Source organism: Hippichthys cyanospilos, chromosome 8 (genome assembly GCF_059441005.1).
Source record: "Hippichthys cyanospilos isolate Australia breed blue-spotted pipefish chromosome 8, RoL_Hcya_1.0, whole genome shotgun sequence".
NCBI lineage: Eukaryota > Metazoa > Chordata > Actinopteri > Syngnathiformes > Syngnathidae > Hippichthys > Hippichthys cyanospilos.
The window spans coordinates 13,524,465-13,537,162 of NC_142376.1; the positions used below are offsets into that span (position 1 = coordinate 13,524,465).

Consider the following 12,698-nt stretch of genomic DNA (forward strand, 5'->3'; position numbering starts at 1 on the left):
GCTGCAGTGATTCATTTTAAGAATTACATCATTTCCAAATTAGTGTTGCCAAATTTGTTTAATAACTAAACTTGTGTTCTTTTAACTCTCATGTACATCCAATCAGTATTATTAACACAGTTCTGAAACATGAAACACTAATGGGGTTTCAAATGGTATGAGACTGGCTACAAGCGCCTCTTCAATTATAGTTGTCAAGTAACTGTGGCGTCAGTGTGAGAATTCACAGCACAATGACAGAGCGCTTGCCTGTAGTGAGAATGTGAGTTCCAGATCTGTCTCCATTAGTCCACTGGGTGGGAGGACATACTCGTTGGATCGCAAAAGACGCTTTGAACCCTGGAAGACAAGAGTCACACGTTGTAATACAAGCCAATCGACACATTCTGCATTGAGTGCCAAACGTGAAGCTGTGAACTATCAAGTTCATCAGAAGGCAAGTAGAGAACCCAACCCCACAAAATCTGGCAAACAGGAACATGTAAAAAGTGACAAAGTCTAATTTCAGTCCAACCCTGGTTCCCACATTTATGCAAAGTCACATTCAGTGACAACCTAGAACAAACGGTCCTGGACACCTTAGCATTTTATTATAGAGATAGCAACGGAAGGGTTCTGCAATTCATTGTTTTGAGACAAACAAATTAGCTGTTTCAAAATAAGCATTGCCTGTCAAAGATTTCCTCAATGATAATCATTACAATACAGTCATGTACTAAAGGACAAAACTAACAATAATTTTATCGGCTCATAAATTTGTACAACGAAAATGTAATCACGAGGGATGCACTGAAATGAAAATGTTTGGCTGAAACTGAAAAGGAAATAAAACTGCATTGTATGACTGAATCTTATTATTGTTCAGTGTTTTGACACCTGTTTAAATTAGTTTAATGTAAAGGTGTTCCAGTGTTTTTGTGAAAACTGTTACAATACTCATATATAACAAAGCCAGGCTTAGTCTTTATTTTGATACATTGATACACACCAACCACTAATATTGAAGAAAGAACCCTAGTTATTTGATTAGGTATCGTAAACGTAAGTGACTAATTTCTCCCCTGTCATTGGTCTTGAGAATCAGCATTTATGGATTTCATAAATAACCCACAATATTTAGACATTTGCAGTTATTAACGTTTAATGCATTGACAGACTTTTTTGGTCTGAGTTTATAATGTCCAACGACATTTGAACACACAATGTGTAACACACTGTTAACAGCTGGCGCTAATGCTAGAGACTTGTGCAGTCATACAAAGACAGTGTAATTGATCGCCAGTTTGTTAGCATCCGGAACCGTCCATCCATCCAACCGCTTGTCCTCACAAGGGTCACAGACTTGCTTGAATATTAGTTTGGTTGTTTTTTTGTTTTGTAATGTCAGGGTGTTTATATTGATAGCTCTCTAAAGTGATGGCAAAAAAACTGACAGTAAAAAACAAAACAAAAGTAAAAGCATTTTATGGCTACTGCATTGTTGCACTGTTGTCCATGTTTTATTTTACATAAATATATATAAAAATATAATTATTTGTATTGTTCTGTAAGAACATAGTTTAACATCTGGTTCAGTTGGTGGACCAGACTTAAGTTACCAAGATCAAAATCTTTGCCTCAGAGCAAATTTGTACTGATGAGAGAGAAGCTCAGGTCAAAATTTGTTGTAGGAAAATGTGTCACCCGTGAGGGAAATTTTATACACCTCCCACTCGGCAAATGCCGAAAGGAAAGTCACTGCACTCCAAAACTGAATGTTTTATTGGCTTGCTGTTCCTCTTCACTGATCTAGGTTTAGTGGTTAATGTCTAAAGGATGGACTGGAAAAATAGCCTGACAAAAAAATGCAGATGTGTCACAATAATTTTAAAATCCATATAAGGGACATGTTGCAAATTTTCCAGGTTATTTTTAAATGTGTAAGGAGTACTCTTTCTGAAAATCTCAACACCTGGAATGAACTTGAGCCTTTTCCCACCATACATTTCAATTACCGGTACATGACAATTAACATGCATTACAGTATGTAACCCACTCCTACTTTAGAGTAAATTGAGCCTGGAGTGAATCCCAACTAACATTTGAAGAGAATGACTTAATACGCTCAACATATTGTCAGTCAATCACCGGAGTGAGACGTCAATGCAACCGATCACTGCCACAAATGAACTAATTCGCATTGTTTTGATCTGTGGCAGAAAGCCGCAGCACATAGAGAAAACAGAGGGGTTCAAATCTACAATGTTCTTACAGTTTGAAAATAGCACTAAACTCGAAGGTCATACTCAAGATTCTTGACAGGGGAGTAATGAATTGACACATAAAAAATATGACAATACTTCATTACGCAGCTACCTTAAATCCGATTATGAACGCCCACCTGCTAAAAACTTATAATCTTTGTTATAACAATTTGAAATCATTGTCAAACACATCCAGTATTGGTGCTCAATATTTTGTTGAGAAGGACATTCTGTCATGACCTAAAAAGTGGCTGCCTCACTAGCTTTATAATGTAAAGAGGAGGGAAAAAAAAGAGGAGAAAATTAACAAGCTGTGCCTGACCTTGTCATTAGTACTCCACAAAAGGAGCCTTGTATGTGCTCCTTTCTCATGCTTCATAGCTGTTATAATGAATCAGGGCACAAAAGCACTCTCTAACGGCCTGACATGCATTTACAATACACAGCCTTGGCAAGATATACGTGTACTCAATGTCCTCATCACCCTCTCTCCCTCGCCCTTGTGCTCAGTAACAAGCCTTTCTCCTGTCTTGCTGTGCCAAATGGTGGAATGTAACAAGTCTAACCTCAGTCAAAGCCTAGATTTCTATTAGATGGCATGTCCATGTATAAAACAAATACCACATCCCTGCTTCAGGCTTCCTGTGTGGAGTTTGCATGTTGCACAGTGGGTTAAGATTCATAGCTGTCCGTAGGTGACAATGGTTGAATTGGTCTAATTGTGCCTTGAATTTGGTTGGCGACCAATTCAGATTATAACCCGCCTATCGCTCCAAGCAAGCTGGGATAGGCTCCAGCACATCTGGACTAACACCCAAAGTAAAGATAAGAGGTACAGAGAATGAATGTGTGAATTATTGCCAGCTGTTTGGTTGATTTTTTTTTAATGGTGCAAGGCTGCCAATACGAATTAATGGCAAAGAACAATTACATGAATATAATCTTTTGACACATCTACATTACCCGCAAGTGCATGAGCAATCATGCCGGGCACTGCCCATCTCTTTCTTAGTGTCTCAGAGAAGTCTCATTATTTGTCAGTGACAAAAAAAAAAATCATACTGTATTTTTTTTCGCTGACTGGGGCTCAAGCCACCAGTGGAATTTGCATGACCGCAGAAAAAGGTCTTTTTTTTTCTTTTTTTTTTTTTAAATACTAATAAAACCTAACAATGCCCATAGACGACAACAATGTAACACACAGGCATCTATTGGATTCCCTCACACATTTCAATAAAAATGAACTGCCGGTTAGATTTGTGGCGGAGGTAGTGAATTTACTGAACCACATCTTCCACTAATTAAGAAAAAATGTCATAAGAATTGAAACCAGTCAGCAGCCAATCGTCGAGCAAACACACAGTATATCGTAAAGATGTTCAATACCACTTCGTCTCAGACAATATCAACATGAGTAGTCAACAATTGAGTAGTTGCCAATACTGATAAATTAGTCAACCCCGGATTACAGCGTCCCTGGCTTATGTTTTTTTTTCCTTCGTTTTTTTCATCCTCTTTTACAGCATTTTTCCCGCTTTACGGGTTCAACAACTGTTATGACCTGTGGAGTTGGCTGTGTTTATGTTGTTTTGTCTCCCTCTTCAGGCGTTTTTAGACAATTGCTCTTATTTTCTGTTCGTGTCAAACTACCTGCGACTGCACGCAGGTCTTATTTCATGGCGTCATCAATATGCGCATTCCGGGTTCCTTCATGATTGCAGCTGCTTGACAACAACATTCTTGAGGTTTTTATTCACTCTTTGTGTATAAAAAGGCATCACTTGTGAGTTACGTTTTGCTTTTTTGTGTCATCCATGTTTGCTGGTACATTTTATGTTTATAAATGTTTCATTTTTTGTTTGTATTGTTTTAGTTTTACAGAGAAAAAAATTGTAACCTCAAAAGACTGAAGACAACAGCAAACCACTAAAATTACTCCAGCTTCTTCATATCTTTGAGGAACATACACACTGAGGACAGAATAACAACACTAACAAAATTCAAACTTGGAGGTCAGTCTGCATGTGTATGACTAAGAGTCACACCACGCTCATACAGCAATACATGCGTCACTAAGATTCTGGTCTGCTATTGGTCGGCGTCACGGTGTCATTAAGATGCCAATATGCTTAAGACTTGATCTAGTGTAACTGCTTATAATATCATATTTATTGTGAATTTTAGCGCTTAATTCAAACTTAAGTTGGTTAGCCATGGGTCCCAAGATTGCTAGTGTTCACGGTAGACGTATGAAGATGATTAGTCTGGAAACGAAGCTGGAGATAATCAAGAAATACAGTGCGAAGAAGGCTAGGCTAGGATACCCTCGCTAGGGATTATGGCCGTAAGAAGTTCAAGTCAACGTCACTCAAAGGTAATTAAATTTCCTTTTTCCTTTATAATTTTTTTTTTTACTTATGATTAGATTCGGTTGAGTTTTGTTGCGCAATGCACAGCATACAGACATTTTTAGATTGAACAATCTCGTTATGAGATGTGTAATGAAATGAGTTGCACAAACAAATTTACCACACTCATCAAACCTTTTAGTCATATTTTTCACTCGTCCAAATCCCATTGTTGCAACTAAGTAGTGACATTTAGACGTGACATTTTACAAACAGTAAAACACAATCCATGCTGTATAGAGTTGAATCTACACAAATGAATATTTTCTTTTGACGGGGAGTAGTCTTTCTTAAGGCTTGAGACAGCGATGAGTCAACACCTGTGAGGGCTACATACCCATAGTCATGAATACAACGTTCTAAAGCCGTCTTAAGGTGCTAATGCACCTGCCTAGAGTAGTAATGCAGGTCTGTTATTTGAAGCACGTGAGTGGATGTGACATACCAGAGCCGCCTGCGCTAAGAAGGCTTTTTATCAATTGGCAGGATTACCAGCATGTCTTATCGTCAACTAGGCTTGTGATTTATGTTAAACGGGTGCAGAACAAGCAAAGAATTGAAAAGCAAAGCTCAAAAGATTATACACTCACCTGTATTTTGACAGCAATAGAGAGCGAATTCAGTTCTTTGTCCAGTTCTTTCAGCACGACTAATTTTTTCAGAGTGAGACTGCAGAGCCTGGAAGTGAGAGAGAGAGAAAAAAAATGTATGAATACGAAAGAAAATTTGGACATTTTTAGGCCTGCAGCTTTAACTAAAAAAAAATGGAGCACACCTAAGACCCACACTTCCAAGTAAGAGATACTGAAAAATATTTGTCATCAAGGAGCAATTACTTTATTCAGTCATGCCAAATTGGTGCTTTATTAGACATTGACAAAATGCCTAAACATAGCACAGAGTTTAAAGGAGTGAGCACTCACTGAAGTAACAGGATCAGAAGCATATTTCTAAACATGCTAGACAGCATTTATCCTGATTTCTGGAATTTATGAACACCAGTAGGGTCAAACCACACTCTATTTTTTTTTCCTTTTAGAGCAAGTGAACAGCTTCCAAGTCAGCTTTGCTGAACTTCCCCATGACCTATTTTCCCATCACTCTTGTTGCATGAAATTATGATCAGTCAAAGGTGAGTAAGAAAGACAAAAGCAACCACCCAACTTTGCAGACACCCACTACCTTGGAGAGCTGCTCTGCAACACTCAACAATTTCACTACAAACTCCCTGCTAGGCAAGTGTGATTCAGGCACTTGCGATAACGCAAGTTAAGACATCTCGAGTGGTGTATGAAGGAACTATGTGTAGGTGTGAATACGAACGTGTGACTGCCCATCCGGTTACTTCATTTTTACCTCAATGTTACATTTACATCCACAGGAAAACAAAAACATGCATGTCATTCACTCCCTCCATTTACTTTGCATTTTTTTAAAAGCTTGATGAGCACAAAACACATTAGCTCTTATTGGCCATTATTTCACTTGTTATAATTCCTCTTTTATATATGTTAGGTTGATTGCATTACATTCATCTCACTAGCAGGAAGCTTCATTTATAAAAGTGTCTAAACAGCTTCAAACACAAACTCTCAAGGCAATGTATGTGTGCATTTGTACCAAATGCAAATCAGTTTGGGTCTGAGGAATTTAAATGTTATACATTGTAGACTGTGACTTGCCTTATGGTGAGGATGAGTCACCAGCAACACAGGCTCTATGTCAGGAGGGGGAGGGGAAGCCAAAAACATGCAGAATGGTTTAAACATTGCTCTAGTTTGCCCTCGCTCTCTCTTTCTCTCTCTCTCTTTCTGAATGAGATTCACATGCAATTAAAAACCGCAGGCTGGGAATGGGCCATGTCAAGAACCAGTGATTTTATTTATTTATTTATTTATTTATTTATTCATTTATTTTTGTCAGAGGTGTTCTCTGCACTCCTGTCTTTTGAGTTGTGTTGAAATCGTAAATTGAGGCCATCTTGCTTGATCAAATTCTAGCAAGCTTCTGATCCGATCCAGCGCCATGACAGCATATTAAACGTGTATGATCGGTACCTCGACAAAAGAGTACTGAAATGTGTAATGCTTTTGTTTAAGGGGAACCATATATTTTTCTGTATGGAATTACAAAAACAGCACAGAACTGAGTTGGCCATAAAAACAACAAACATTTGGAAATGAAATTGCATTATTCTGTTATGAGTTTAAAAAAAAAAAAAAAAAAAAAGAACTTGGTGCTCTGGCTAAAATACTTTTTGTACCTTGAAGGATAAATTCACATGACTACCCAGTAAGTTACATTTATCAAAATTATTACATATATACTGACCAGTGACCACTAATCGTTTCCACCGCTGTTTTCACAAAACGTCATATATTTCACATTTTGCCATTAATGGGTTGTTGTGGACAAGCAATAAAATCTTAAGAATACAGATCATAGAATCTCAGTACAAAGGGGCTGCAAGCTCAAAATGCAGTCTTGTTAAACACACATACATGCAGTACTGTAATTCTTCTTTAGTACAGTTTAAAGTCATGTTACCGTAAAGAGAGTGTGGTAAGACCACTTTGCCAAATAGAAACTCAATAGGGCAGAAGTTTGGGTAGGTGGATGATCTAAACACCTAGCTGCAGTGTCATATTATGTGCAGTGAAGATGACATGGAAAGTAAAGATAAGAAGTATACTTTCTGTTCGCCACTTGATAAGATCCAGAGCGAGAATTCCCCCCCCCCCCCCCTTTTTTTTTTTTGCACTGGCTTCAGCTAAGATCTTACTGGGTTATGACTATTGTATATTATAGAAGGGTATTCTTATGTCATAATATTAGTGCATTAAACTATGACCAATAAAACTCTTTGGATTGTTACCTTGCTTTTAAATAGACATTTGTTCACTTATAACTACTGAGAACTGTTAGTTTGGAATGTTTGTAAAATTTATCCCAGTCCACTACCATGCCAATATTCATTAATGGATATCTAATGTGTGAAATGAAAAACTTCATTATGACTCTCATGGAGGGAACCAGTTTTCTATTACTGTACTCATTTACAGTTCTAAGCAGTCATAAAATGTATTTTATGTACGTGTAATTAGACAACAAAAAGCTAGAGTAAAATACATTATGCCAGATTTATTGATCAGTGATGGTGCCAAATAGGTGCCTAAGCACTCTTTGAGCTAATAGCTTTAGCCTACATGGCATCTCTGACAACAGAATGGGTTGTGGCGCTCTATCTAAGCCCATTAGAGTGACTTAGGTCATTCATTGTATCTTTACCAACTGTTGACTTTTTTAGAATGTAGAATAGAGTCACACCATTAGAATACAGAGCAGTTTCCTCCTAAAACTACTATCAGCACTTTCAAAACATTGGCACATTGTAGTTTTATAGGTTCATGTGAACGAATAATTCTAATCAACTGTTTAAAATGAAACTGGTTTGATTTTGTGTAATTTAACACAATTTTTGCAAAAAGAAAAAATAGACAAATGTGTATTTATCTAGATTATTTTTAATATATTGCTGTCATAATTGCTTTCATATGCAAGTTGAAAATACAATCTTTATCAGACATTGTTAGCAGGAAAAGGAAATGAGGGCTCCCGTTGCGATCCCTGTGTACTTAGCTTATCTGGTAATTCATTTCAACAGCCAAAGTCAAATATTTGTTTTTGATAGGAGAGACCATCTGTGATGGATGGTTATATAGCACAATACAGTATTCGCTTACTACAGCAATTATACAAAGGCTTGTGATGGGTAAGTATAAACCATTCAAAATGTTTACAATTCTATGTTGCCAACAAAATGAACCCATCATAAAATAAATCTAGGTGATTGCTATAATGACATATACACACAGGTGATGCAACAACAGAAGAATAAACCAGAAAAGCTGAGATTGGTCACTGTGACAAGCGCGTACACAAACATTTTCTACTGAGTAAACAATTTATATGAGTCCCTTTATGAATTTCCGCAAGCTTTGTTTAACAAACCATTTTTTCTCACACTGAACACCACTTGTTGTTGTTGTTGTTGTTTTTAATACAATATTATGACAAACAACAAAACCAGAGCTTTATTCTTGGTCACCTTTCCAAACTCCTTTTTTATGTACCATATGGTCAAAAGTAATGAGAAAAATGGCTACGACAACTTACAGGAAAGGAAAATTTAACACTGTCTTCATGGTCTTCCCTGCATTGGAAAAAATAATTTTGTAGATTATCACAGCCTCAGTTCTAGTTAACCTGAATGTTTTTGATAAGGCATAGGTCAAACCTCTTAAGGGCTTCCACATCAAACATATTAACTGTATGCCATTGAGACCTTGCTTTTTGAACGGTCTTCCTCAAACTGTAAAATCACCAAAACCATAACCCTGTTTCTGGGATGTTGACTCTGGCAATCTGACAATTAAGTAATTTATTATTTGAACAGGCATGCTTAATAAAAATGCTTGATTACAGAGCAGTATTTTACAGCATCACTCAACCAAACTGTGCATATCTTTCCCTCATGAAACATCCTTTCAAGATCTGAAGTAGAGCCTCCGTGGTTACTAATGCAACACTATTTCTGGAGCTCTTAAGTGATCGCAGCATTCTCATGTAACATGGTGACAGAAGTCCCGTTTTGTTGAAGAGACTACAAAGAGACTACTGCTAGTCTGCCCCTGGCAAAAAAATTGCAGTCGGAGGGCACAACATAGCACAGGAATGAAAACGCTGAACTGAATGAATGACTTAGTTGCCTAAACAAAAACACACTTTTGTATTTGTTTTCCCCTGGTCAGCACTCTTCTTGATGTTTTGCCAGTTCCATGCCTTCGCATCACTGCGCGGCGATTGTCAGAGGCACAAAGCAGGGGGAATGGGAGGATGAAGAGAGTGATTAAAAGAGGGACGAATGAAAAAGAATGAATGTTTGGTATGCACTGGAGGTTACAGGCTAGAAGGGAAAAAAAATCTTTCAATGTAATATTGCTCCTCATCTTTGTGGGAAACACATGCAGCTTTATTTTTTAATAAAACAACTGGAAGAAAGTCATAGTACTTTGTTCTTTCATAACCATTTCATATATCCGGTTGCATAATTTAGCCTTGAAAAAAGGGTGCGCAAGTCTGAAAGCCACCTCTGAATATTTTAGTCTTTTACTAGAGAAAAGGTAGAAAGACTACCTGTTGTGTGGATGAGGTTCTCTGAGAAAATGCTCCATGGCCGCGTTTACAGTTTAATATACAGTTCCTAATTCTTACTATTGCAGGTACAATGCAAAACACTTACCAATACTTACTACAAATAAATTGCAAATCCATTCACATGACACAAGCAACTCAAAGCCGTTTGAGTGACATTTAAGGATGGTTCTTAACAAACGGATAAGCGATGGAAATCACAAAGCAGCATGGCCCAATCAAATACAATTTAAGGCAAGGAATTCAAACGCGGGGCTTCATTATTTGTAGAGACCATAGACCATACCAAATACTGTAGATGAAACAGAGGCATGCACTGAAAGTATTTAGGTCTGTATGCAAGGCGTATTTGAGTCCCCAATGTATTATGTATCACAGATGGCCATATGCTGTTTGGGTTTCAATACCACAAAAGAAATCTTTTCAAGCCTGCTGCATTACAGGGAAAGAGACCAAGTCAAGCGTACTGTATACACAACAGAACAAGAGGATGCAGTTTTCCAGTGCTGTGAAATTGTCAACAGACTTATACCAGTGGCAACAAAAGCAGGGCAGGGTTGAAGGTTACAGAAGTACAAGTTGGGTAGGGATGGCAATAACAAGAAAAAAGTATAACTATAATTTGTCATTAAGTATTATTGTTATAAATATTAATTATTGTATAATTATGTGTTGAGAATCGCAATGACAGAGTGAAAGAAGAACGTGGTTCCATCCATCCATCCTCTATAGTAGGTGGGGGACATTCTCTATAGCCGCTTATCCTCTATCCCAGCCGTCTCGTAGGCGGGGGACACTCTGGATTGGTTGCCAGCCAATCGCAGAACATGATCACACCAAAACTCATTTATAGCACAACAACTCGAGGTAGCATTAGACTTCTTAATATAGCACTGGCATATAACAAAATTTAAGAAAAGTCAGAGGGCAAGTTTTTTATCGAGAAAACACATTTTTCAAGATTTTCGATGAAGAGGAAGTACAACTAGACTTTTAATAGCAATGTGACAAGTTGCCAGCATTTAATGAACATTTCTAACGAACATGGGATGACCACTTCAACTGGTTCGAAAAAAGTGATGAGTTGTCATACTATGTCCCATCATTCTTTTTGATCAGAGGTCAGAAAGAAAAAAAAAGTGGTATTTAAAATCCCTACCAAAAAGTATTCAACTTTCTGTTGGTCATGTACTGTAGAAGTAAACCTTCCTTGTGGTCCTTGCATGCATATACTTTTGCACAGCATGAGCTAGCATCTGTTTCACAGACTCCGTTTTACAGAACTCAGCTCATGATTGACCAGCCAATCAGGCTTGGAGACTAACGCAGCAAGTCGCCTGGCAAACATCATCTTGCGTCACACTTTAAAAAGCATTTCTTCTTAATTTACGCTCAATCCAACTTCTACTGTTAACAGTTGACGGTTATAGTTAACGTGTGATTTTTGGTCATGCCTGGGGAGTGAATCGCAATGATGACATTAAAAAAAAAAAAAACACAGGTTTATTATTTTGACATTTTGGATGAAAAGAGAAGTTGAATAATAGTCAGAAAAGCAAACAAATTATTCATTTGAATACATGTACTAGGAACTAGCGTACAAAAAAATGACGCCGTTTTTAATGATTCTCACCCATCGCAGTCTTGTATGAGTACCAACACGGGATAATAGGCACAGGGAAAATGACATGTAAAAAATGTTTCTTGTTTTTTTCTTTTAATCTTTTATTTAATAATTTAAAACACTTCATGTCCCGATCGTTTACTTTCGTTTTAATAGGGGCTCAAATATACACTTGATTTCCTGTGAGTTCACTCATGTTCTGTGACTACTGTACATTACATTTGTTTATAGAGATCTACTCTTTCTGGTGATGTCAAGAGTGGTAGTAAGTGTGTGCTGCTGACACAACAATTTTGGACTAATGTGAGCTTTCTCATGATCCCACCATTACCTTGGACAAGAAAATCAACCATTACCGGTCAAAACCCAGTGTAAGACAGGTTAATGCTTCTTTCAAACTCAGGCCAAGAATTAGTGACAAATAAAAATGCCAGTACACCCTTCTTGGTGAAATCATATTCATGATGGTAATAACCTAAGTAAAAAAAAAGAAGAGAAGGGATAAAAAGGATTTCATGAAAAGACTAGTGATTTCTGAGATTGCAAGAAAAGAACATTGTGTAATCAGTCGAGAGGCTCCCGAGAGCTGTGGTAGAATCAGACTTTGATAGGATTATCAGTACATTTAATGTAATTCAAAACGGTGTTTGTTCAATGGAGCACAGATAGGTTTTGTTTTAAATGAATAATTTAAGCCTTCTCTTTCTCTAAAACATCCATTTGGAAAACAATCTACACTGACCACCATTAAACCCTCGAACAGATGTTGTCCTGTTTTAATGTTTTGTTTTGTTTTTTTTTTAATCCAAAATTAGATGTTTTCATATTGAGAGCATAACAATCTGGCATCGGAAATAATTTATAAATCCCATGGATGATTTATTTCCCTGTTCTGTTAGAAAAATCAAAATAACTCAATAAATAGGAACCTGTTAAATCTGTACAAGCACTGATCTTAAAAGTCACTCTTTAAAAACATCCTACCAGTAACTGACATGACTCAAAAAAAAAAAAAGAGAGAAACTGAGCTCTGCCAGTATGTGAACAGAGTCATAGTATGATTTGGTCACACTCAACAAATTGAATGAACAATACCGTACAAAGGTTAAGTGAGCTTGTTGCCAACTCTTTAGCCCGATGTCTGATGAGAAAATGAACAAGCCATACCGTGTTCATTGATCTGAAAAATATTGACAGGAACGCAATATG

The 12,698-nt window shown here is 37.2% G+C and overlaps 1 protein-coding gene across 3 annotated transcripts in view; it reads right to left on the reverse strand.

Annotated features, from left to right (window-relative positions):
• Positions 1–12,698, reverse strand: part of LOC148420237 (phosphofurin acidic cluster sorting protein 2) — a 43,888-nt gene that overhangs the window by 24,391 nt on the left and 6,799 nt on the right. For all 3 annotated transcript variants that reach the window (XM_088421972.1, XM_088421971.1, XM_088421974.1), the window contains exons 2-3: positions 5,242–5,329; positions 250–339 (exon numbers count right to left, since the gene is read on the reverse strand). In XM_088421972.1, the coding sequence (XP_088278098.1) occupies positions 250–339; positions 5,242–5,329 (178 nt within the window). The remainder of the gene's footprint in view (positions 1–249; positions 340–5,241; positions 5,330–12,698) is intronic.